Raw genomic sequence first — 25,571 nt, 5'->3', positions numbered from 1 at the left:
CGGTCCAGCGTTGAGTGAGGGCGACTATTCCATGTATCCCTGCATTATCCGCTAGGTGAAGCGAAAGCTCCGCCAGGATTGACCATTTGATGCGAGATGATGGGCTGGGTACGGTGTCGTCGGTGCCCTGCCGAAACAATTAAAACCCGTCGCCTGTCCCAACCCGCGTCGTGTGCGTGTGTGTGCGTGTGTCCTGTCCCCGTCCTGGTCCCCGTCCTGATTCTGCCGTGCTTTCGCGCGTGCCATACTCATCGTCCCGCCTTTCTCGACCCTGATATCACATTCGACATTCGACTGGCGACCGACCCCATACGATCCGCCCATCCATCAATGTCCTCGACACCCCATCCTGACCAAGGTCGGATGGAGGAGGAGTTGCTGGGTGAGCTGCCATAGGTCCGTGTCGACTTGAGGTAGTAGCGACAGCAAGCAACACAACGCAGCAGCCACCTACTCAGCCCAGTCAAGCACGGCATTGACATTGACTGAGCTGAGCTTACAGGCGGTGGAATTGGACGAGCACCACCAGCAGAGCAACCCGAGACAACCGGCTGTTGTCGGTATCAAATAACTCGATTGAGATTGGGAGGGCGTCTTTTTCCAAGGCTGTCTGGCTGATCATCCATCCAAGCTTGTCCACCGACTGAGCTGACGAGAGTGGGCGTCGCAACCCAACCAGCCTGCTGCTGCAACTGCTGCTCGAACCAAGTCAAGTCAGGTCAAGTCATACCCAGCGAGGAGCCGGTGCGAGCTTGTCCCTGGAGAGAACCCCTCCCCCCCCATCTCTCACTCGGACCTACCTACTTCTTCTTTGTGGGTGGGTGTCCTACGTGATGCCCTCCGCCCTCTACTCACTTAGGAGTTGAGACTTGGATTTTCAAAGGTGCAACTGGGAAAGAGCACCGCGAAACCGGGTCATTTGCCCAGTTGACCGCTCCTTCCCTTCACTTGAGATTTTTCTCACACCAAACGCCAGCCTGCACAGGAAAAAGAATTGCACACGACCTCCGTTGTTTTTCTTTTTCCCCCCACGCGCAATCAGCAAAGGCCTCCCGGCCGGCCTGCGCGCGTTCTCACTCTCACTCTCACTCTCATACTCACACCCACCCAATCGCCCTTTTTCCTCTCACTTCGACACTAAAAAACTCACGTCGTCAATCACCACCACCACCACCACCACCACCACCGTTGTCGCAATATCAAGGCTGTACTGCGCGCTGCAGCAGTGGTTCCAATCGGCATACGCCCGGTTCAAACACACGAGCAGCTCGAATCAACTGACGACATTTTTGTTCCGAAATCACGCTTATCCTCTCCAATCGCGCCTCTTCCAATCTTACCGTTCGATTCCGCCCACGCGCTCCCAAAGCGCATCTTCGCCTAGCCACCCTCTTTTTCGATCCACGCTCCAACCTCTCGAATTTCCTCACTTCAAAGCTCCGGCTAGCAGCTTCACCCTCCCTCGTCTCCAAACTTTTGGACCCTCAATTTTGCCGACTTCGATTCGACTCTGCCCAGCAGCATCTTGCCTGCTCCCGCAGACCGCTTTTAATTCCCTTTTTTTTTTTCCCCTTTTGGGTGTGGTAGTTGGACCCCGTCGTCAAGCAAGATACGACCCTACCGAGTAAGTCACACCCTGTTCCCTCCAACCTCACCCATTATTTTTCCCATGTCACCCCCGAACAACCCACATACCTCACCTTTGCTGTACCTACTCTTCGGTACCCGCTGACTCTCGAGATCAGCATTCTCGCAGGTCTTCCGCCATCAGCGCCTGCCCTTACCTCTCACCTCCATTCTGACCTCACCACTCTGGTGGTGCGACTTTCACCTTGTCTACTCAAGCAGGTCAGACCGGTGACCTGGGCAACATCGTCAAGTTGACAGACCAAACTCCCCCCACGCCCTCTAACGACCGTCACGAAATTCACGAAATCACGACCCCTTCTGCGCAGCGCCAGCAGCAACGGAGGCACCCGCGGAATATTACCCCAGATCCGGCCGAAAGACCGTCCACTCCCGCTTCATCTCAACTCTCCCACCGCACCCTTCGACGTACGTCGCGATTCGAAGCTACCCCGAGTCCTACACCACAGTCCGCGCGCCAGGTCCACATCGAAGCCGCCTCGGTTGGTTTCAGTCCCAAACCACTAACCGCGACTGCACCTGTGCCCGCCCCAGCACTTGCGCCTGCGCCGACTCTTAATTACGACTACCCCGAATCGTTGCTCCCCAAGACCGACGAAACTCACGTGCGAGAAGAGTTCTCTCACAGGATCTGAGCGAGGACGACTTTGACGACGAGTCCTCCGACGAAGCTCTGCAATACCGAGACCCGATATCATCGTCTTCTCACACTCGACGCGAGTCTCACCGCCCTCACCGCGTCTCCAGGAACACTCGTAGTGCTATCCTATTTGCCCTCGAGGAAGCGCTCCGACAACCCCACCCGTTCACGCCCGACGAAATCGAAGAAAGCGCATCAATGGCTGACCTCACCGGGGGCGGCGCTGTCGCTTCCAACGGCAATGCGTCCACTTCGGCCCGCCAGCGCCCTACCGGCGCGCCCAACCCTACCAGCTCGCCTTCTGGTATCCGTGGTCCTAGAATGATCATGCAGGAGCGCGCTGCTAGAGAGGCAGCCCGACAGAGAGCCGAGCAAGAACAGATGCAGTTGGAGAGACAGCGAGCTGAGCAGGATGCTCGTCTATTGGAGGAGACGCAGAGACGGAATGCGGAGCGCCGAGCCGCCGCCGCCGCCGCTACTGGCGCTGCCGGAGGAGGATCAGCTGGTGGCGCTGCCAACGTGCCCCAACAAGACCCCACCTCCCAACGCCGACCCGTGGCCACCGATACCCCACAGACCCGGACCAACCCGGGAGGAGGCTCCCGCCAGCCTACCACGTCCCAAGCCCACACTCGACCTAGTCGAACGGCGTCCATTTCCCAGCCTGGCCAGCAACCCTACAGCACCGCCCCTCAAGCCGGCACCACCCAGCAGCCTGCTAACACCTCGATCCAGGGAGGCCAGGAGTCCGGCGCTGCCGCATCGAGACCTAGAAACTCCTTTCCTCATGCGTTTGAGCGTTGGGAGACCTTGTCGGCTCACTGGGAGGGTCTCACCAGCTTCTGGATTCGACGCCTAGAGCAGAACAACCAGGATATTGAACGCGATCCTGTCAACCAGGCTCTCTCTCGTCAGGTCACCGACCTTACTGCGGCCGGTGCCAATCTTTTTCATGCAGTCGTCGAGCTGCAGCGTCTCCGTGCCAGTTCCGAGCGCAAGTTCCAGCGATGGTTCTTCGAGACCAGAGCTGAGCTGGAGCGCGCCCAGGAAGTCAATGCCATGTTGGAGGCGGCCCTTGAAGAGGAGAGACGTGCTAGAGAAAACGCTGTCCAGGCCGCCATCCAGAAGGAGCGTCAGCACTCGGCCAACGATGAGCGTGTCAAAGAGATGAAGAAGGAGCTCCAGATCTCCAAGGAGGAGGCCCGTCGTGCCTGGGAGGAGCTCGGTCGACGCGAGCACGAGGAGCGCGAACGAACGCTTTCTCTGCAGAGCGGCCAGCCCACCATCCTCGGCGGCGTTCAGGTTGTTCCCATGACCCAGGGTGTCCCTAGCCGTCATGGCAGCTCTCGTGAGCAGCGCGGGTACCAGTCCGAGTACAGCGGCCAGCAGACGGGTTTCACCGGCGACTTCTCGCAGGCGCCTAGCGGGCAGCCCGCCGCCGCGGGATCCAACAACTTTTATCAATCTAGCGATGCGGGCCAGGAGGGTGTTACTTACACCGGTGCTGGTTCCGAGGGCGGATACTCTGAAGGTGAGTACGCTATTGATGCGCAGGGCCAGTTCATTCGCGATTCCCAGGGAAACAAGGTTCCCTTCATTGCTCCGCCTTCCCCAGTTTCTGACGAAGGTACAGAAGAGTATGAGACCCCCGCGACCAACCCCCCAGCGCTGGCTACCCGCAGACTCCCACCACGGCCGGAGAGCAGCAGCAGCAGCAGCAGCCGTACACCGGTCAGGACTACTCTGGTTCTGGCTACGCCGCTCCAGGCTGGGAGACTGTCCCTCGGCATCACCATCCGACCCGCCTCAGCGACGTCATGGAGGAGGATGAGCGTAGCCGCGCCAGCAACAGCCAAGTCGGCCGTCACTAGTACTCCCCGGCTCGACACCACTAAGCCCTGCGGCTATCGATTCTTCTGATGGCTGCGCACCTCTTGCTGCTGCCGACGACTGTATGAATAGCAGGGCTCAGCCTCGAGGAACGCGCACTTTCTCTATCACTCCGGCTGATTCTCGTTCTCGCCCACATCTGTGGAGATAGCCTGGACCTGGCAAAGTACATTGCATCCACTTCACTCCAACGACTGTCACTGAACGAGTGTTACGATTTCTCTTCCCTGCACAAACATACGGCATAAAGGGCGTCCACGGCAGTTCATGCTCTATGGGAGCACCATTGACAAACATACACCACGAGGCATTTTTGGCAGTCTGATTCATCCCCCGATTATTGACATGGAGATGGAGGACTGCAGGCCACGGGCAGATTTCGGAACTGCCCCGCTCTAGACATTGTTGGGCTTTCTCAAGCGCGACTTGACGACTTATTTTTTTCTCCTGTTTGGCATCATACCTTTGGCGACCTTTGCACGATAAAAAGAAATGGGCTTTTTTGAGAGGTGGTTCGGCAAGCGGGCACGGCGATTGGCGGTCGGGCATGGCATGAAGGGTCAAGCATCGCAAAGCATACTGTGTTTCCGTTTTTTGATGGCATTCGATTATGATCTTCCTCCCGCTCTCACCTTCGACCTGACTTTTCCCGAGTGACATCTCGTGTTCTTCGGCGGCACCCTGGTATTCGCGCCTCGCAAACCAGCAAACCCTGTACAGCGATTCGCAACCGGCTGGTGTACTGGCACGGTTGGCAGGACTCGTAGGGAAGGGAGAACACGGGACTGGGAAGCTTGGGGCAAAGATGTTGAACTGTTGGCACCGGGGTCGTGTCATGGACCAGGCCAGGAGGACGGGGGTAGGAGCCCTTGTATTTGTAGAAGAGACTCTCTTAAAAAGGTTTGTAGGAGATAATTCATTGCATGAGCACAGCACATACACACACACACTCAACCTGCTCCATCACTTGGAATGCGTCTTGCTGGAGTGACGAGAATCTCGAGGTGGGCTGGGGGATCCGTGAACGGGCTCCGGCTCAGCTTGACCGGGTGCAGGCTGGGACAGAGGGGTTTGCGAGGCGGTGGCTAGGTTGGTTGTCTGTCCCCCGTCAGATATGACTGCATTCCTGAGGGCAGGGCAGTGGGCTTTTCAGCGTTCATCTTCATCTGCGAGTGAGACAGGCGCCCTCCCCCTCCCGCCGCATAGTGGTATCCCTTGAGCCGCGCAGCGGAAGCGTCGGAGCCGTCTCCGGTCCTTTTTGCGTTCCTCGAGAGCAAAGGAGCTGGGCTGGGTGAATGCTTGAGGGGCGGGCGTGCTTCGTCGTCTCTTCCCTGGCAACTTTACGGTATGTTCTGCTGGGCTTGGGTATGGGAAACGGGACTGGGCAGGAAGAGGGGATGAGGGTGGCTGCGGTGGGAGCGGCCTGCATGTTGTCAGGCTGCAGGATGCCTCTTGGTTCGCCGAGCGGACGTGGCGAACCACGGCTGCTGAGTATCTCGTTGGGCTTATCAGTTTTGCACACCTGCGAGTAGATACACAAATCTGGGGAGCAGCGCGTCGAAGCATGTGAGTTTGAAGAGAACCTCCTATAGCAATACAGAGAGCCTGCCAGGCCCTGGCATCCTAATTCTGTACCTGGTCGAAGCAAAAGTATATTCATCTCATGGTCTGCGTTGGTGTTCTGCAGGAGCCCGTGGTGCTTCCACCGTAAACTTCTCTAGCAAGGCCGACAAACTAGCCTCCTGATCAGTCTTTTTGTCATGATCCTTAACCGTCAACGAGCCCGGGGAAGGTCAGAACACCAGGCTCGGATCTCAAAGCCGGTTTTGGGGCATCCGCCAACCGCTTCGCCACGTCTTCCTCCCTGAAGCGAATGTAGCCGGCGAAGCTTAGGTAACAACACGACTCTATTTCACAAAACCATCCATCGCCATGGTCCGTTTCGGACGAGGACGACAACAATGGGGGATCTGTCATAACACAGCCGTTGAGTTCAACTACCAGGAAACAACGCCGCAACCTTCATCGTTACGAGGACGAGACTGATGAGGTAGGAATCATCGCGGAACGACTTTCGAGTCTCAGGATCGAACCTTGTCAAGGAGGCGGCGGCAGCAGCTACTCCTCCGCTACCGGACAAGATGCGGCCACCGATGGTGAAGCGCATACGCCTGAACAACCCACAAGACAAGCTGTTCAGGCTGGCCAAAATAGAAGACTGCCTCCACCGCTGATAGCTTGTCCGTATTTCAAGCAGGATCCTGATATATACGGCCGACGACGTTGCCGTTGAGCAGCCTTCGACTGCATTAGTAGACTGAAAGTGAGGGAATCCTATGACTTCTCAGGGATTTACTATGGTCGATACTGATACATTTTTGAGATCACATCTTTATAGCAATCACCTTCAGAAGCCGAACTGCCTACGTTGCCGTCGAGTATTCGCAACGGATGAAGAGGTACACAGACACATGAAGTCGGACGACGACTGTGAGGGCGTTAAAGGCGTCGTATTAGAAGGATTCGACATGAACCAAAAGAAAAGGCTCCAGAGTAAGAAGCGCGGCGGAAAGAGAATAAAACCAGACGAAGAGAAATGGAAAGACATTTTTCAGATCCTTTTTCCAGACTGCGCTGAGATTCCTGGCCCATGTCAGTATTTGAATGTTACACAGGACTTTTCAATCGTTGACTTAACTTAGATTACTACCCGCGGTTTGAGGAACCACCCAAAGATCAACCTACGTCGCAACCGGATCGAAACGATGCAAAGCGCAAGTTCCACGAGAATATCCGACCGCAACTTGAAGAGGAAACTTACCTGAAAATCAGAAAGATCACTGGTGGCGATCTCAGCGAAACGAAGCAACGCGAGCTAATGGCGGCTATCGTCCAGGACATCGTACTACCCAGGATCTTCCAACAGTCCGGGGATGAAGAACAGACACGAGACGGTTCGACGGACACTGTTACCCCCAAGGGCGTGACATGCTCCGATATCACCAACTCTGAGGGCGATAAGGGTTCCAATAACGATTTGGGAAGCCATCCCCAACCTTTCAGCTCTGTTGCGAACCCACAGCCCACAATGCAGACGAAGCCCAATGTTCTCGTGGTACCAGAAAAGGACCTGTCAAGCGAAATCTCCCCGGATGTTCTCAAACAACTGTTCAACTCATCAGAAAGATCACAACCTTCAGACATCCTCGGCGGATCCTTTGACCTGGGGCTTTTTTACCCTCCCGATCTGGATTTCAGTAGCTGGTCTGCTGAAACTGAGGCTGCCGCTATGGGGATAAGTAGTGGATGTAAGAGTGGCTCGACTGGTAATCAGCTTGATACCCCTATTCCGTGGGATGGCAGCTTGGCTTTTGAGGAGCGGTGCATCGATTCTGCTGCCCCTCAAAGCGATTTACCAACTGAACAACCTTCAAAAGCCACTACAACAGAACCTTTGGTGGTCAAATTTGGAGATGAGAGTTTGAGCTTGTCAGATACGTGGATGTCTTTATTGATAGATGGCCCGTCACTTGGACGATGCCATAGGGAGCAGCACCTTCTATAGAGTTTTAGAACTTGAGAATTGGAATGAATAAACACTTTGAGAATCAAAGTGGGATAAAACATTCAACTTTTGGGAGGGGGAAAATGTGAACTTTTAAAAATAATTTGAAGACCTCGAAGGTGAAAAACGCGATAGAAATTTTCAACACAAAATTGCCGTCAATAAGCACGTTAAATGAAGATATCCTACAGTGTTATCAGAAGTATGTTCGCCTCATATTTTCAAGCCGAGCAAGCGGCGGAATTAAGGAGTAAAAATTGCATGAGAGGCTCTTTCAACACGGAGTGAGAGAATGCGTACCGTGTTCTGTCCCTAGGATAACTATGCAAACACGTGGGATAATTGTAAGACTCTTGAAACAGATATTCTGGTAAAAATAACATTTGGAGAGGCCCACAAGCTCTATCTTGAGGACGCGGAAGTCGGGCCAGCCGCAAGATCATATACTTCTATCATCTTTCCTACTGCATCTACCGCTCTTATTTCCTTCATGTCCACCCCTCGTTTTAAGCGCATCGCAGATAACTGGCGAGCATACAGTACCAGGGATTTGGTTCTTGAGGCGCTTCATAATGCATGACCAAGCTGGTTTTGCAGCACGCATGCTGCCTATTGGTTGCCTTGCAGGTGGTGCGAGCCTTGAGCAGCCAAGTATGGGGGTGCGTCAGGTGGAAGGCAAGGCTTTCGAGCCACCGAGAATGCTACACTATCAACTGCGAATAAAACCAGGAGGTTCAATAGTCTGCTTCGAAGAAGTGAACACAGGTTGCCGAGCTAGCCTTATTGAGACCGCGAAGTGGCCATCTTCGGAGATCGTATGCTGATGCAGACTGCATGAGGACCGATACAGAATCCCGAGCTTGGCGCGCGTCAGTCCCCCATGCAACCAATAGTCAGACCCTGCTCCCAAGTAACATGTTCGAACCCGATAGTGCGTCCAAAAGAGCTTGGAAGAAGGCTTGCCATCGGCGCTTCGGTGCTTATGTATGCAAGGCATCCCACACGCACATCAGAATGGAGTTACCAACTTTCACCTCACAGCAAGGCAATATCTATACGCTGAAAAATGGTGTTCATTTGCAACATGAAGACAGACTGTGATAAGGGAATGGACGACCCTACCGATGCTGATATAATGGGATTCGGGGTAAGAAATAAACTCCTGGAAAGCCCGGTTAAGAATCTGCTAACGCATGGCAAGGTCTTCCTATCTTTCGTCATTCCGGTGCTGGCGTCACATTTCATCATCTTCTTGGCTTACACTTCTCGTGCGTTTGAGGATGATCAGTATATGCGAATTGATGAGAAATTACTGGAAAAACTAAAACGGAAACACTCGGCATTGGATTTTAATCGAAAAACAAAATACCGGCAACTGCTCCTCGGGCTGAGCGACCAATTGCTAGTACGAGCATCGGGATTCTAATTGCCATTTACGTACAAATATGCACCATGTCGTATCTATCGTTTAGCATAGGCTCTTCGCTCGCGCTTCTTACCTACGGAGTACACATGGACTCTCTCGTGGCCCTCGGGTCTTATTTTGAGGAACACAGGACGCAAGCCAGAGTGCGCATCGTCGTCATGGCCCTTCTCCTGTGCTTTATCCTGGGTACCGAACTACTCCTCCGAATTAACGGAAACACCGAGCGGGAAACCGTCATTGGTTGCGCGATACGATATGAATCGTCCGCTGACCCGTACATCATCTCTGTGTGGCTCGCTCTCTCCTGGTGGTTTGCATCCGGTTTCCGCAGTGCCACGTCGCAGCTCCGTGCCGCCCGCTCCGAGTTTCCACGGACTCATACTTTGGTACACTGGTTAGTGATTGTGGTACACAGGGGCGCCGAATCGACAAGTGACCTGGAATATTGGGCTCTGCGCGAGACGCTGAGTATCCGTCACGAGTATACGAGGAGGCACAACATCCTCCTCCAGAGTTCTCCGAAACTCCCGTTTCGGATCACGGCTCCCATTATCGCTTCGGCCATGATTGACGACATTTGGCAGTCACTGATTATCACCATTATTTTAAATCTCGGCTTCACAATATTTGCAATGAATGCTCTGATAATCAATGTCGTTACTGAAGGTGTTAACTACAAGGCGCTTTTAGAGCCCAAGTTTGGCCAGGTTCTACCTCTGGTCCTTTTGTTCGGCTTCTTCCTTACTATAATGGAGGCTAACGGTACGTATGGTTCTGTAACCGGTTTGCCCCTCCCTTCAATCGGCATGAGTTGGGCTGCTAATACTCTCGGTGTCAGGTGTTTCGACAGAATCCGCCAAGAAGAGCATGGAAGATGTAAATCACGCATCCCGTACAAATTCTGTAGCGAACGAACCTACATCCGCCGTGGTAGGAACGAGTTACCCAGTAACTACGGATGAACGTATCTCTCCCCCAAACACACAGCCCACTGGGGTCGAAGGGAGTCACCAGACGGCAGCCGAAGTTATGATGTCCAGCGGGCTCTCGAGACGGCTGACAGGCGACACCATGCGCAACATGGGCCCGTCTACAGTCAATCGCCAACCATCGCCGGTGCTCGAGGTCTTGGAACTGACCAGCAACACCACGCCGCCGAGCAGAGTCAACACGCTGCAAATGGAATCCGGAGTAAGAGACAATCCCCCCTGACCTATCTAGTAAGAGCACTTTGGACTGATCAATCGCCCATCATTCTATTTAGCAGACAGAAGAAGTGCACGATTTCAAGACCAGATTCGATTTATCAGCTGTCGCATACAAGATCGCGCCAAGGTGGGTCGTCACAGTGGCCTTTACGATGGCGTTTTTGGCCGCGATTTTCTTTGTCTTCTTCGTGGTGCTTTATTTCGAAGCGGTTATCCTTACACTGCTTGCCATAAGACTGCTGCATGAGGCAAAACACATTTTCAGCGGGTTTCACAGGTTTTTAAAGGCGAGAAGAGACAGGAAGGCCGGTCTGCCAGCTTGGTCTAGACCAGATGAGTCACGTTGACATGCAAAGACGAAGTTGCGCGCGGGTTGAGGATGCAAATGGCATCGAAGTGGTACTTTGCTGGTCTGAGAGAGAGGTTTTGCTCGAAGCTAGATTACGAGAACTTGAGAACTTGAGATAACAATGAGACTGGGGGCAAGCTCCAGTTTCATACTTGCGTGTTTAATAATGTCACCAACATCCAATGCCTGTATCTCAAAAATATCAGGGTTTGGATTCATGGCACTGAGGTTGCTAAAGGGGCGGATGAGGCCAAAGAGAAATGCGTCCGAGAGCTGTAAAACTCTCAAGGACAAACACGATTTCTACCCTAGGTAACAACTACCAGAGGGGACATGCATCAGAAAACAAATTAGGCCAAAGGAACGAGGTGTGATCAGAGGATGTTCCTCATTATTTCTTTGGTCGCATACCGCCTAAGGTGGTGTCCGGACTATAGATAACTTTTCGTCATCCGGCATTATGAAAGTAAAGCCGACACCGTGTGCAAAGCTCATGCTTGTTGGCGAATAAGTCAAAGCCAAACTCAAGCCAGTCACTATTCCTGAATCTCCCTCAAAACGCCTAGGTTACCGTCGCCATGAAAACACAAATTTTATCGACCCAAGAACCCTCACGCAGCATTGGGCGGGCCGAGAGTGCCATCGGGAAGAACAGTCTGGACGTAGTTATTCTCCGCCTCCTTCCTCAGTTTCCGCTCCGCCGCCGACTGCTTAATCAACCGCTCCTTGTCGAGCTTCTTGTTCGCATCCATGGCAAGCAGCTTCATCTGGTATCGCACATCTCTAGTGTGGATCGAGAACCAGCCCTGGTGCGCCTTGCAGCGCTTCTTGTCGCAGATGTTCTTGTCGTCGCCACTCAGCTGGCTGCCGACGTCAAGGTTGCCCGCCTTAAAGATCTCCTTGGCCTCGTCCGAGTTGAGCCAGTTCGCGAAAGGGCCGACGACACCAACCTGGTCGAGGCGGTAGTCGTAGCCGCACGCGGCGTCATCGAAGTGTTTGGATGTGATGAGGGACTTGCGCCGGTCGTTGGCCCAGTCGAGGAGCTGCAGCATCTTCTGGCAGAGGACGACCTCCTCGCCCATCTTGTAGCGCTCGGCGGCAGAGGCTTTGAGGATGTTCACTTCCTCCTCAGTCAGAACTCCGGGCGTGAGAGTCTTACTCTTGGCCTCGGGGCTTTCAGCTGCGGTAGCAGGTTAGTTTCGTCATTCAACGCATGTAGGTGCAAGCTTCACATACCTCCAGTAGCCGGCGGGGCGAATGGGCGGGTTTGGACCTTCCACTGGCCATCGTCCGGATCGACGCCAGCGAGATTGCTGTTCAAGAGACCCATGAGCTCCTCTTGCACCAGCCCGTCTTGGGTGTTCTTATTCGAGGACTTCTTCGGCAGCGAAGCGATGGCCTTCTCCCACCACAACTGCTTGTGCTCGTCGGAGCAGAAGGCGCTCTTCTCACCGTCACCGTAGAGGCGCGCCGCCTTGACGCATTTTCCGTACGAGCAAATCTTTTTGAAAAGGCTGACGACATTCCTCTCGATGTCGGTGCAGTTGGGGCAGACGAAGCGCTCGATAAGGTTCTCGCCTACGTCCTTGGCAATATTAATGCACTCCCCATGGAACCAGTCCTCGCAGACGTCGCACGAGATCATGAAGCGGTGGTCATCGGGGCCGCGACAGATGCAATACGGTCCGTTGTCGGATTCCTCGTCAGAACCGCCCAACTCTTCTTGATGGTTGGTTGTAGAAGTGGCGTCGGCCTGCTTTCTTGGCTTGCTGACTTTGGAACCGCCGCCGCTGCCCTTGGGTCGCTTGGGCGCCTTCTTAATTGCAGCGGTGCCCTTCTTCTTAGGACCCATCTTTTGCGGTTCAGGAGGCTTCTCTGTCGTTTCTAGGACGGTATTGCTAGGGTTGGTTGTTGGCAAAGGTGGATTTGTTGATGTCTGGGTTGAGGGTGGGACAATATCTGAATCTGAGGAAGGAGGAACCGATTTTGAGGCTGTTTGGCTTGGAAAAGCGGCTTGAGGTGCGGCTTGAGAATCAGGCGCATCGTGGACAGGTGCATCTGCCATTTCGTGATCCTCCTTGTCCTGCCGGCCCTCGTCCCCTTTCACCTTGGACTCCACGTCTGAATCCATGCTTTCCAACGTTGGCTTTCAACAATGATACTGTAAGTGGCTTTGAAGCTTTTATATCCAAAGAAATGTGAAAGACGGTAAGTTCCTTTGATGAAGAAATGTGTAGGAGTGACTTTCTTGTCCATGTGCAGGGGTGTTTGAGGTTGTGAAGTTGAGCAGTGAAGTCCCAGCATCGACGAGACCCATAGTTCCCTCGGTGAAGAGCTCTCGGTGTGTCCAGGTGAAGAGGGTGTCAGCTAGCTATGCCGCAACAACTGTTCTTCCGACACCTCGAATTTTTGAAGGAGGCCCAAGCTCACCGAGAGCTTTTCTGGATCTTACGATATTGAGTGACGACTAAGACCTCCAGTCGTCCCGGCCAATTTTCCCCCCTGGAAAACTGCAGCTCAACATCCTCAATTGCAGCAGCCATGTCGCACACAACTTCGAGGCTTCTGTGGAAGTCCATTTCCTCCACGTCATCGACACAATGCCGGCGATGCATCTCCCAAGCAGCGATTCCTAAGCAGACCCGGCCGACTGCCGTGCCGAACATGTTCCAGACGAGACCCTCTCCAGCGCAGAGGAGGACAAAGACATACAAGACAGTAGAGGAGGCAAAGAGCAGATACAGAGCGGGGGTAAGGGAACTATCATTGCTTGAAAAAGCGTCGGTTTTGGAAGCGAATGTGCTGACTGGATTTGAAAACAGCCCTTCTCATGGAAGGCCGGTGTTTTGTTCGTCGCTACTGGTGTCGGCCTGACATGGTACTTTGAATACGAGAAGCAGCGCATGGAGCGCAAGCGCATCGCAGAGGCTACCAAGGGCATGGGCCGGCCCAAGGTTGGAGGACCATTCGAGTTGATTGACCAAAACGGAAACAAGTTCACAAGCGAGGACATGAAAGGTCGCTACGCACTGGTACGTTGTAGTGTCAGGCGCAGACGTATACAACAGTCGCGATTCTAACAGGTAACGACAGGTCTACTTTGGCTTTACGCACTGCCCCGATATCTGCCCCGACGAGCTCGACAAGATGGCGCAGATGTACGACCTCGTCGAGCAGAAGCGGCCCGGTTCGATCCTCCCCATCTTTATCACCTGCGACCCGGAGCGCGACAACCCCGCGGTGATCAAGGAGTACCTCTCCGAGTTCCACCCCAAGTTCATTGGTCTGACGGGCACCTACGACGAGATCAAGGCCATGTGCAAGCTGTACCGCGTCTACTTCAGCACGCCGCAGCACGTCAAGCCCGGCCAGGACTACTTGGTTGACCACAGCATATACTTTTACCTGATGGACCCCGAGGGCGACTTCGTCGAGGCGCTGGGACGCCAGCACTCCCCGTCGGCGGCGGCCAAGATCATCTTGGACCACATGAACGACTGGGAGGGTGGATGGAAGAAGGACTAAGGGTAGTCGACGAAGAAGAAGACGGTGCAGGGAGATGTGTTGGTTTGTGTAATATGTACCACCAGCTGTCCATGGGATAGACCTTTGAGCAATCGGCTCCGAGACCACTCAATCACACTGTAATATCATTGTACACACACCTGTTGAACTTCCCAACATCTTTGAGGGGCATCGAACCCAGCGTCTACAAGATGTTATGGCCCGACGCGCCAAGTTGAAAGTCCTACAAGACGACGTCGATATTGCGAATATGATGGAGGATTGTAAAAGGTGCCAAGCCAGCTTCTATTGTTTTTCAGGCACTTTAGGAGTCCTCAACTCGTCCCCTTGTTAATATGGAGTTAAGTGAACCTATCTTGTCTTGGACAACACCGCCAAAACGTACCGGGAAAGTTTTCAATTAGGAAACAAACAACGTTCGGACGGCAGCAAAACTCAATCCATCTAAATTGCGACGTAGTCTTTGTTTCCAAAATCCCTTTTCAAGCTGTCTGGTTTTAAGCCGTTGCACTGAAGCTCAAGAACCCCCCCCCCCCCCCCCCCCCCCCCCGCCACGGCCGTCATCTGCAACAGCCGCCGGTACGAGCTTCGCCGCTAAAATTAGCGAGTGGGGTTGGTGGGCAGGGGGGTCATGGGCAGGGGATGGCGGGGAGCTCTCAGTGCCTCAACCGACTCAGCTCTCCAGCAAGTGTATCCGTGCGATTCCACCTCAACGCTGATTCATCAACCTCCTTCTCTCACTTTCTCCGTCTTTTTCGAGAGACACCACCGCTCATTTCAGTCCCGTCAATTCTAACATGCGTGGCGCTGCATGCTATTGATTACAAGCTAGGATAAACAGGATGAGACAGGCAGGAAGAGCTACGGGCCTTGGGCGGCTTTCGAGGCCGCTCACCACTCCGAGAGCACACGCTCCGTTCTGGCTCGCGACTGCCGGTGTTGGCCGTCATGAAAGTGGTTTCGCGGCTCTGAATAGAGCTAGCCTGTCGAGATTGGAGTGCTGGCAGGCTCCCAGGGCTGCAGGACCGCAGCGATGTTTTAGCACCAAGAAGCGCGTTTTCGAGGCGGGCGAGGCCCCGTCATTTGCATTTGCCTTTGAGTGAGTCAAGTCCCTGATAACCATGTATATGCCTCTGATGGAGTCGACGGCCCACGATGCCAATTTTAAGAACCGGGCATAAGACCCAAGAGCTGTGACTAACCAGAGGCAGCATTGACGGCGTTCTGTTGCATGTGGCGAAGCCCATCCCCGGTGCCGCCGAAGCCCTCCGCTACCTCAACGACAACAACATCCCTTTTATCCTGTTGACCAACGGAGGAGGCCGGCCCGAAGCGGCCCGCGTAAAGGACCTGAGCGAGAAGCTCGGCGTCGAGCTCTCGGTGGACAACTTTGTCCAGTCGCATACCCCTTTTCAGGAGCTGGTGCACGGCCCAGAAGGCCTGGGAGATAAGACCATCTTCGTAACGGGCGCCAATGCGAAGAAGTGTCGCGAGATTGCGAAGCTGTACGTTTACTCTCGATACCACCTCAGAGGTCATGTACTTACCACTACGTTAGATATGGCTTCAAGAACGTGGTGACGCCGGCGGACATCATCCACGCGCACCCCGACGTGTTCCCGTTCGAGCTGCTCATGAAATCGGTCTACGCAGAGACTCACGAGCCCCTCCCCAAGCCGATCCACACGGGCAACATGTCGGACGCGGACGCGCTCAAGATCGACGCCATGTTTGTATTCAACGACCCGCGCGACTGGGCGCTCGACATCCAGATCATCACCGATCTGCTGCTCTCGCGCGAGGGCCTGCTGGGGACGTACTCGCCCAAGAACGGCAACGCCTCGCTCCCCAACGGCGGGTGGCAGCAGGACGGGCAGCCGCCGCTCATCTTCTCCAACGCGGACCTCTTCTGGCCCACGACGTACCACCAGCCACGGTTCGGGCAGGGCGCGTTCCAGGCGGCCGTGGCGGGTGTGTGGAAGGAGGTCACGGGCGGGGCGGAGCTACGGAGGACGGTGTTTGGCAAGCCGTTTGCGACGACGTACCAGTACGCCGAGAGGGTGCTCAACGCGCACCGGCGGGCGCTGCTGGGCAAGGCCAACGGCGGCGACGGCGGCGAGGTGGCGCCGTTGAAGACGGTGTACATGGTGGGAGACAACCCAGAGAGCGACATCCGCGGGGCCAACGACTACAGCAACGACGAGACGGAGTGGGCGTCGGTGCTGGTCAAGACGGGGGTCTGGAAGAAGGAAAGGGGGCCGCCTACGCATGCGCCCAAGATGATTGTGGATGATGTCAAGGCGGCGGTCGAGTGGGCGCTGGAGAGAGAGGGACGCCCGGCCAAGGTTTAGCCAGGCCAGCGTCGGCATAGCATATAATTCCAGAAGACATATCATCCGACGAGCTGCAACTGGTAGCTGTCATGGTTGAGTGGCTGGGTTTGTCAATGCGGCGCCGCTGTGCCACAAGTGACGAGCCAGATTGGGGCGAACTAGACACGAACCCAAGGGAAGGCTCGCGATTGGACATTGAGACGAAGACATAGTACCGGTAGGCTGCCGCGGTAGGACGAAATTTAGACGTTTATTTAGGATGGCAGGTTTGCGTGCCTAGTTGGTTGGTTAGCCATCTTGGCTTGGTTCTGACAGAAACGTGTTTGCCGCCGTGTACATACGTCACATGCAAGTGCCCCCAAGATGCCAAAGCCAGGGTCGGGAGCTCCCGACTGGACGGCAGGGTCCCTTGACGTCACATTTGGGTGGGAGACATGCCCAAACTACCACAGAACGCTGCGGGTTACGATTGTGTTGCGTTTGTGTTGCGTGGCGGTCGCCCTCCCAGTTTCCCGGTTTCCTTCCGGGCTGAGCTGGACGGGCGTTGGTCACCTGGAACTGGATGACTTTCCAGTTTTGCATGCGATCGTGGGATTGTGGGATTTCGGGGAGGGGGAAACACGGCTACGGCGCCGATGGAGCATGGGTTGGGGCGTAGGTGGTGTACCATGTACCCAAATGGTAGCGTGAAAACGACGGTCGCGACCCTTGCTCGAGTTCGGACTTGACATGTGCAACTGTTTCTCTGGAAGTCGGTGGAATTTCTGCGGTTGTCTTTCGTGGGGCCGAGGGGGGCCCCTAAAAGCTCAGGGGATCCAAAAGTTGGGCTCGCGAGGAAGAGAGAGAGGATGCACCTGACCAGGCCAACCTGTGAACTCCACCGCCTTCCGTGCGGTGCAGGATGCGCGGTGCGGTCCTTCTGTGCTCCGTACATAGTGCAGTTCCCCACGGCTCGGTCAACGAAACGGTCCAACGGCCCACGGGACACTATGGACGGACAGCAGATGGCGGGTCTCGGGTTCAAGCCTCCCTGCCCATGTCATGCCCTGCCATGCCATGCTGCTGCGGCAGCACCCCCAAAGTACGGTAGCCCGCAGGCTGGACTCTGGTACTACCTAGGTATTGCATGGTTGCTCGCGCTTGTTGCTGCTCCCTTGGGTCTTTGGGAAAATCCTACCTTACCCTTTTCTCTCTCGCACCACACGACAAGTTTCCCTTTTGCAGCTTTTGCAATTTAACAAAAAACCTAACCCTGCCTTTATCTGAACGGTCCCTCCATCGTCATCATCATCATCACGACCGCGCCAGTTCCTCGGCTCCCGCACGTACTTCTCGCTGTCCCTCGTCCCCTTCTCTTCACAAGACACCTGTAAAACCCTCCTCTCTCTCCAACAAGTGCCTGGCCTAAGGAATACCTATACCCACCCCATCGCCCCTCACAAAGAAGTTGGGGTCTGTACCCGTGCTGGCGTCCTGCCCCACGACAGCCCCTCAGCGTGTGTCTGTCCCTCTGTGCCCCGATAAGACTTTCTATCGTCGGAATCTGCTGGCCCCCCCCCCCCCCCCCCGAGTCGCGACCGCAATCTGTCACTTCTCATACCTCACTGCAAGGAAGCACGCGCCCGATTCTTCACCGACGACCACTCTCGGTCTCCTCAGGGCTAAGCCATCTCGTCTGATATTTTCACCGAGTAATATCACTGCACACTTTATCTCGCTCATAAACTCTGCGCGCGCCTTCCCTCGTTCCCGTTGCCGCAATGTCGTCCTCGTCGCCCCAGCTCAACGGTCAACCTCTACGGTCAGCCATGAAGACCGACGACGACAACGACAGGTCGTCGTCCTCCACCGCCCCTAGCAAAGGTCAGTCCTCACGTTTGGCTTGCCCATCTTAACCTCGAGTCTGCAGGCCCGGCACCCTCATCAAGTGGTATGGTGTGATCCTCTTCTCGGAAACTGAATGACGGGATCGCATCGATGGCAGTCGAGCCGCGGTGGCCACTCGCTCGCATGTCTTGCCCCTGGTCGCACAGTGACGCCTCGCCCAATCTTTTCATCCCACATACCACAGTCACGACTTGATGGACCGGTATCGTCGCTGGGCTTAACAAGACTTTGGAAAGTCCACGCCTTTGCTAACCCTGTCGCAGTCGTCCAAATCGCCGAGCCTGAGGCTGAGACCGCCCCGCCGCCCAACGCACCACCTGCTGAACACCAGGCTCATCACAAGAGGCAGTACGCCGCCAACATGGCCAAGAGACTGAGCGGCCGCATGGGCCTCACGAGCTCCGTGTCGCCTCGTTCCTCCCCAGTCCTGGGGCCCTCGAACCCTCAGTCGTCTGCCGAGGACTCTTCAGCGTCAGCCGCAGGCGCCCAGCAGCATCATCATCATCGCCATGGCCAGAAGCACTACTACGAGAGCCAGAAGCTGCTCGCTCAGATCCACGACTGGCTGGAGCATGAGCGCAAGAAGAAGGCCGCTCGCAAGAGCAAGACGTCACCTCGTCGCCGCTCGCCGCAGTCCAAGGTCAAGAAGGAGCGATCGCCGGCCCCCGAAGCAGCAGCAGCAGCAGCAGCAGCAGAGCCGGCGGCACCTCGTTCTCGTTCCGACTCCCTCGATTCTGACTCTAGCGACGTTTCGTTCGACAGGCTGCAGAAAATCATTGAGGATAGCATGGCATCTATGGGCATCAACTCGGTTCCTCAGATGAGCCCCAAGATCAGCAGACGCCCTTCTGCCCGCCTCAGAAAGACGCATTCGCGCAGCTTGCTTCAGAGGACGGCGAGCTCCGACACCGACTACGTTGGCGACGACGTTGTCGTGCCCACCTGCGATGCCGTCCTCGACAACTCCAAGACGCTCAGCTACAGCGGCGGCGGCAAGAGCACCGATGACTTGACCCTCGGCAACAAGGCAGACGACAAGGAAAAGGCCTGGGCGACGTTCAAGAATGAGATCGTGCGCCTGACCCATACCCTCAAGATCAAGGGATGGAGACGGGTCCCCTTGGATAGCGGCAACAACGTCATAGTGCAGCGTCTCAGCGGAGCCCTGACCAACGCCGTATACGTCGTGTCTCCCCCGGACGACCTCGAGGGAAAGACGTCCGGCAAGAAGCCCCCGCCAAAGCTCCTCCTGCGCATTTACGGTCTCGAGCATCTCATCGACCGTGAAAACGAGCTCAACGTGCTCCGACGACTGGCGCGCAAGAAGATCGGCCCCAGACTCCTGGGGTGCTTCACCAACGGCCGCTTCGAGGAGTACTTCAACTCCATCACCCTTACCCCCAGCGACCTGCGCGAGCCCGAGACCTCCAGGCAGATTGCCAAGCGCATGCGTGAGTTGCACGTGGGAATCGACGTCTTGGAACGTGAAAAGGACGAAGGCCCCGCCGTGTTGAAGAACTGGGACAACTGGCTGCGCAACGTCGAGAAGAAGATTGCGGCCCTCGACGAGGGTGTGCGAAGGGGCAACAGCGTGTTCCGAGGCTCCGGTTACGTCTGTGGTGTGGAGTGGCATCAGTTCAAGGAATTCTACGACAAGTACCGCGAGCTAGTGTTCAACGCCTACAAGGGCCACCAAGGAATCCGCGAGCGTCTCGTCTTCGCCCACAACGACGTAAGTGCAACAATCCCCCCCGTGTTATGTATGTGTAGGCACAAGAAAGCGACTGACAGATGTGCAGACCCAATACGGCAACATCCTGCGCATGCGCCCAGACGACGAAAAGTCGCCCCTGCTGCAGCCCGCCAACGAGCACAAGCAGCTCGTCGTCATCGACTTCGAGTACGCGGCGGCCAACGTGCCCGGCCTCGAGTTCGCCAACCACTTCACCGAGTGGGCCTACGACTACCACCACGAGACGTTGCCCTTCCGCTGCAACACGGCGCGCTACCCGACTATCCAGGAGCAGCGCCGCTTCCTCAAGGCCTACGTCGAGCACCGCCCGCAGTTCACCCACGGCGGCGCCTCCACCCCGCGCCTCGCCCCCGCCGACGCCCCCGCCGGCAGCACCACCCCGGCCCTCCTCCCGACCAGCTCCTCGAGCTCCATTGTCGAGTTCATGCTCGACGCACGCGTGCCGCCGAACCACTGGAAGGAGGAGGAGCGCCGCGCCGAGGAGGCGACCGAGGCCGAGGTCAAGGAGCTGTACGAGGAGACGCGCCTGTGGCGCGGCATCAACAGCGCGCAGTGGGTCGCCTGGGGCATCATCCAGGCCAAAGTGCCCGGCTTCGAGTCCCAGGAGGAGATTGAGCAGCAGGAGAAGCAGGCGCAGAACGAGGCCGCCGCCGCCCTGGGTGACGCCGACGCAAAGGCCGAGGTCCAGGCCGCCGCCGACGCCGAGGACGAGGGCGACGAGTACGACTACCTGAGCTACGCCCAGGAGCGCGCCTTCTTCTTCCTCGGCGACTGCGTCACCATGGGCATCGTCAGGAAGGAGGACCTGCCCGAGGACGTGCAGAGCCGGCTCAAGGTTGTGGATTTCTAAGTAGCCTAGGCATATAACATGAGACCCCCCCCCCCCATCCGGGTCCCCCCTCCCGGTTTGTTCATCTTGTCCCAAATACATAACAAAGTTTCAAAGCACGGCAGGGACATGAGATGTGAGACGTTGTTGCAAAAAGGCATGTGTGTATTATATCGCCGTCGACGTGACGGAGGGTTATGTACATGTTTACGTTCGTACTGTGACCATTTCCATTGTTCGCTCCATGTAAAACCCGCTGTTCTGGCCTGAATCCTCCCCCACCCGACGTGGTTGCCGCGGACGGGCTCAACCCAACTTGTTGTACCGCTCCCTGGCCCTGTCCTGCACCGTGTTGACGTACTCGGCATAGCTGTTCTTCGTCTTGCGCTGCGCCAGCTCCGCCGCGTCGCCGAGGTTGCCCCCTCCGCGCCGAGACCGACGCCTTCCTGATACGCATGCGTCGCAATCACCTCGGTGCGTCCGTCGCCCTTGGCGCCGAGACCCTGACCCGTGCTCCACCCCATCTTCGCCAGCATCCCCGCGCCCTTGGACTGAGCCGGGGCCGGGGGCGGCGTCTTCTCGGCGGGCGGGCGCGCGGCTGGCTTGTCGTCTTTGCGTGCGGGCTTGCCGCTCTGCACGGGAACCTTGGGTTTCGCAGGCTGGTTGAAGACCTCTCTCCGCTCCTTGGCTCGGTCTCGGTACTGGGGTCCCGATTCCTCGTTCTTCGGCTGCTCTTCCGCCTGCTTCGCCGCCGCCATCCTCTTGTCTCGAGCGGCCAGTCGCGGCTTGGCGGCCTTGACCTTGTCCTCGTCTGCCATGGCGTTCTTGTGGTTCCTCGATTTCTCGTGCGTGTTGAGGTCATCCAAGGTCTTGTATTTCATCATACAGATCAGGCAGCAGATCTTTTCGCGGTCGACGTACGATACCGTTGCTTCCGCCGTGGAGGCCGAGTCTGGAGTTCCACCGCCAGTCGTTGTTGCGGGTACGGATGTCGGGCCTCCGGATTGCATTGCAACCTCGCTGGGTGGCGTCGCTGTTGGTGCCGGGGATCTCGATAGGCTCGCACCCGTCAGCGAGATTTTGATTGGGCCGGTAGAAATTGCGTTTGAGCCGGACAGCGAAATCTTGACCGGTGCGCGCTCTTCGGACTGACGCTGGTCGGCACCGTTGTCGTTACCGGTGGCCGCATCCGCGGCTCGCTTGCCTTCATGGATCTCATCATGCCGCCTCTGCCAGAACGCCATTTGGCCAGCCATCGGTACGGACTTCTTGGTTGATGAAGAGGGCAGATTTCCATCTGCCTTGCGTTTCTTGCTCTTCTTGGATTCATCGTTCGCGTCAGTCTTGCTTCCGTCCGCGGAGGTACCACCGGGTGGTGCTTCGGTGATCACCCTCTGACTAGGGTAGACATGCGGCTCCCAGTATTTGACGCGGAGGGTCGGGTTGAACAGCGGGTTAAATGAGACACGCTCGATAGCGCGAGTGACCTCCCGGAGTTCTGGCACAAAGACGCCAAGATGAATGGTCGAGACCGTCACGGGCTTCGAGGCAATAGTGAACTCGCGCATCATCTTGAACTTTTGCATCGCTGCCAAAGCGTCCTCCACGGTCCAGAATTCAGCAAAGCCAAAATTAAATGATTCGTTTGTGTCTTGGTCTCGCATTAGAAAGGTGCGATGTAGCGAGCCTGGCCTTGCACCATAGCCAGATGCGTCGCCAGTCGGCGCGGTAGACTTGAGCTTCGGCTGGTCGCCAGAGCCCCTTGATGCTGCAGGCTTCTGCACCAGTTGGAGCTTTCCGGCACCCGCCGAGAACACGTCCTCGTTGACTGAGGGTGCCAAAGGGAAGAACACCAGGATCTGCGAGGGGGTATCGGCCGCATCGCTTTCGCCCGTCAATAGATGCCGGTACTGCGATGGGTCTGGTGAGGTCAGCATGACTTCTGTAACATGCAACGACGAATGCTCAAAAGACATACCTGTAGGCGGGCCACCACAGTTTTTGCAGCGACTCCTTGTCGCGAAGTTTGAAAAGTCGCACGTCGGACAGTTCCAGTTGGGTGCGAGCCCAGCACGACTGTCTCGCTCGGCGTCATCGCGGTTCCTTGCGTAATGGATGTAGATGGAGGTCATTCCATCGGCGTCGCCGTCCACCAAGCCGGCAAAGTCAAGCACCAGCTTAGGGTAGTTCTCTTTGACAAACTCTATGGCGTTTTCGACGTTTTCGAACTGCACGAACGCACGACGTTGGCCTAACGTAGGTATAAGCAACTGCGGTCCGGATTTACTTTGGACGCCTTACCTCGTCCCGACGGAACGCGGATGTCGACTGCTGGGTATTGCGAGAGGCCGGCTTGTTTAAGAAGACAATCTCGCACATCCTCCAAAGACAGGCCAGTTGGCAGGCCTTCGAGAATCACAGTATCACTTGGAGCACCAGCTTGTCGAAGAGGCGATGCAGAACGATCGCGACGAGGATGACGACCTGGGCTGTCACCTGGAGAGGCGGAAAAATGACGAAGATCCTCGTCAGGACCACGTCGGGCATCATCGCGGCGAGAGCCATCGTCGTAGTAAGAGCGAGGGTAGCCCCGGCCACCTCGATCGTAACGACGTGATCCGCGGTCGTCGCCGTCATGTGGGTGAAGTACCTGAGGGTCTTCATCACGGCGATCCATATAGTCATCCCCACTACCGCCTTGATCTCTCGATCCAGAACGTGGCTGGTAGGCCTCACGCGCCGGTCCATGATAGTAGCGGTCGTAGTCTCTGGCGCGGTACTCTGCCCTGTCACGATCCCAGTCGCGATCCCGACCGCGATCGGCGTCACGATGGCGGGTGTCCTCGGCGGCGTAGTTGTCGTCGTCGTAGGACAGCTCGAGGTTGTTCCTGGGGGGAGACCTAGAGGCGTCTCGTCGTCCCGTGGGGAAGTTAGCAGAAGCTCAAACCAGCCAGACGTTCTGCAGATGGTCATGTCCTCCGCAGGCTCAGCTTAGTCTCTTTACCCTGCCGCGTCCGATAGGTGTCGTTGTGTGAATGATGCTGGTTGTGATCTCGCGGAGGGGATCTTCGTCGATCGTAAGGTCCCCTCTCCGTCACACGATGGGTGTCCTCGTACATGATCGCGGATCGCAGGAAGGGGTGTGTAGGTGCGCGGATTTCGTATGGAATACGGGTAGAGTTTTTGTTCGTTTCGGTAAGAACCAAGACAGGAAAAGAAACGAGGCGAGGCGCGCGGCGCTGACCTCCAGAGGCAAGCGGCGTGACCGTGCCTTTTGCTTCAATTCGGTATTGGTGGAACAAGGATGGCCGGCCTCAGTTTGCCGGAGGGTGAGGTTGAAGAAGGGACGATCCACTTGCTGGGCTCGCCGGGCAGGCTGCCGTGTGCCGCCATGTCGCCTTACCTTATCTCCTTTGCTTAGTCACGCAGGGCCGCCGATTCAGTCAGGTTGGCGATAGCGACTGGTCTGTGCCCCTGCACCTACCTTTTCAGACATGTAGGTATCTCCCTCCGCCATTACTCAGTCTTTCTGGAGTAACACAAGCCAAGCAAGCGGATGGAGGGATGGACTTAGTAACAGCAGCTGAGTGAAGTCGGGTTAGCTGATCAAGCATTGAATTACTTGAGGAATGCAGTTCGAAAGTATCCATAGCTGTGATCACTCTCTTGTGCTTCCAGGTACTTGTCAGAAGCACACTTTGTAGGCCTTACTGAACCTCGAACCCCGCAGTTCTGTTCTTAGCGGGCAGCGGACCCTCGTTGTCGAACCAGTGACACAATCGTCAAGTCACTATTCGCAGGAAGGAAACATACTTTCAGCATCACCTACATTCAGCCCACCAAGCCAGACCACGCAATGGAATCACAAGACCGCGGGCCATGGGAGTCCTCAGAGGGCGCCTGCTACGTTGCTCTCACCTATGATCTCCTCGACGCCGCGTCCATCATGAACCGAGTCCGCTCACCACAGGCCGGAGCCATCGTCCTCTTCTCCGGCACAACGCGCGATAGCTTTGGCGACAAACCCGTCAAAGAGCTGCAGTACAGCGCGTACACCCCACTCGCCCTGCGCACGATGCTCTCCATTGCCAAGAGCATCCTCGAGAAGCACGGCCTGAAGGGAGTTGCCATGATCCACCGTCTCGGCACAGTACCTATTGGAGAGGAGAGCATTCTGATTGCCGTCTCATCACCGCACAGGCAAGCAGCTTGGAGGGCTGGTGAAGAGGCCTTGGAAGAGTGCAAAGCTAAAGTCGAGGTTTGGAAGCGGGAGGAGTTTCACGGCGAAGACGGTGTGTGGAGAGCGAACCGAGATGGCATCGCGGGGCAGAAAGTGGCCGACACGGACAAGAAGGCGGGAGAACAGCCTCAGACATAATATCGATTCCTTCTTAGGTACAAAGAATATTCCTTCTTAGGTACAAAGAATCCAAATGGTTCGCCCATTCTAATCAACTGTCGGTCTTGAATCACATACTAACACGCTAGAGAGGAGGCTCTGGTATGGTTCATTTGAGTC

The 25,571-nt window shown here is 56.0% G+C and overlaps 8 protein-coding genes and 1 non-coding gene across 9 annotated transcripts; 6 read left to right on the top strand and 3 right to left on the bottom strand.

Annotated features, from left to right (window-relative positions):
* Window positions 1-1,669: 1,669 nt before the first annotated feature.
* Window positions 1,670-4,158, top strand: ColSpa_02817 (uncharacterized protein; the record flags this gene model as incomplete). Its single annotated transcript, XM_049269029.1, has 4 exons — window positions 1,670-1,721; window positions 1,849-2,252; window positions 2,276-3,924; window positions 3,954-4,158. 4 exons carry the CDS (start codon window positions 1,670-1,672, stop codon window positions 4,156-4,158), a joined length of 2,310 nt encoding a protein of 769 aa, XP_049124986.1.
* A 5,036-nt stretch (window positions 4,159-9,194) lies between these two features.
* ColSpa_02816 (uncharacterized protein) lies at window positions 9,195-10,380 on the top strand (the record flags this gene model as incomplete). The annotated part of the gene is made up of 2 exons (XM_049269028.1): window positions 9,195-9,930; window positions 10,007-10,380. The coding sequence occupies 2 exons, from the start codon at window positions 9,195-9,197 to the stop codon at window positions 10,378-10,380; spliced, it is 1,110 nt and encodes a 369-aa protein (XP_049124985.1).
* Window positions 10,381-11,336: 956 nt separating this feature from the next.
* On the bottom strand, window positions 11,337-12,577 carry ColSpa_02815 (Set1 complex component swd1; the record flags this gene model as incomplete). Its single annotated transcript, XM_049269027.1, has 2 exons — window positions 11,337-11,905; window positions 11,962-12,577. 2 exons carry the CDS (start codon window positions 12,575-12,577, stop codon window positions 11,337-11,339), a joined length of 1,185 nt encoding a protein of 394 aa, XP_049124984.1.
* A 689-nt stretch (window positions 12,578-13,266) lies between these two features.
* On the top strand, window positions 13,267-14,250 carry ColSpa_02814 (protein SCO1, mitochondrial; the record flags this gene model as incomplete). Its single annotated transcript, XM_049269026.1, has 3 exons — window positions 13,267-13,476; window positions 13,548-13,757; window positions 13,819-14,250. The coding sequence occupies 3 exons, from the start codon at window positions 13,267-13,269 to the stop codon at window positions 14,248-14,250; spliced, it is 852 nt and encodes a 283-aa protein (XP_049124983.1).
* A 1,155-nt stretch (window positions 14,251-15,405) lies between these two features.
* On the top strand, window positions 15,406-16,601 carry ColSpa_02813 (uncharacterized protein; the record flags this gene model as incomplete). The annotated part of the gene is given in 3 exon segments (XM_049269025.1): window positions 15,406-15,443; window positions 15,462-15,755; window positions 15,809-16,601. 3 exon segments carry the CDS (start codon window positions 15,406-15,408, stop codon window positions 16,599-16,601), a joined length of 1,125 nt encoding a protein of 374 aa, XP_049124982.1.
* Window positions 16,602-18,343: 1,742 nt separating this feature from the next.
* On the top strand, window positions 18,344-21,073 carry ColSpa_02812 (choline kinase; the record flags this gene model as incomplete). Its single annotated transcript, XM_049269024.1, has 3 exons — window positions 18,344-18,446; window positions 18,734-20,202; window positions 20,270-21,073. The coding sequence occupies 3 exons, from the start codon at window positions 18,344-18,346 to the stop codon at window positions 21,071-21,073; spliced, it is 2,376 nt and encodes a 791-aa protein (XP_049124981.1).
* Window positions 21,074-21,358: 285 nt separating this feature from the next.
* On the bottom strand, window positions 21,359-24,025 carry ColSpa_02811 (putative RNA-binding protein; the record flags this gene model as incomplete). Its single annotated transcript, XM_049269023.1, is given in 5 exon segments — window positions 21,359-21,494; window positions 21,506-22,973; window positions 23,031-23,303; window positions 23,354-23,940; window positions 24,000-24,025. 5 exon segments carry the CDS (start codon window positions 24,023-24,025, stop codon window positions 21,359-21,361), a joined length of 2,490 nt encoding a protein of 829 aa, XP_049124980.1.
* An 883-nt stretch (window positions 24,026-24,908) lies between these two features.
* On the top strand, window positions 24,909-25,430 carry ColSpa_02810 (molybdopterin synthase catalytic subunit; the record flags this gene model as incomplete). Its single annotated transcript, XM_049269022.1, has 1 exon — window positions 24,909-25,430. The coding sequence occupies one exon, from the start codon at window positions 24,909-24,911 to the stop codon at window positions 25,428-25,430; it is 522 nt and encodes a 173-aa protein (XP_049124979.1).
* On the bottom strand, window positions 25,286-25,401 carry ColSpa_rRNA_010. The gene has a single exon (XR_007414241.1). It is a non-coding gene; the product is annotated as a 5S ribosomal RNA (ribosomal RNA).
* Window positions 25,431-25,571: the final 141 nt, after the last annotated feature.

The sequence above is a fragment of the Colletotrichum spaethianum genome (assembly GCF_022836535.1).
Source record: "Colletotrichum spaethianum MAFF 239500 DNA, contig05, whole genome shotgun sequence".
Taxonomy (NCBI): Eukaryota; Fungi; Ascomycota; class Sordariomycetes; order Glomerellales; family Glomerellaceae; genus Colletotrichum; species Colletotrichum spaethianum.
The sequence above is the reverse complement of the archived record's forward strand: the minus strand, read 5'-3'. Positions and strand labels throughout refer to the sequence as shown.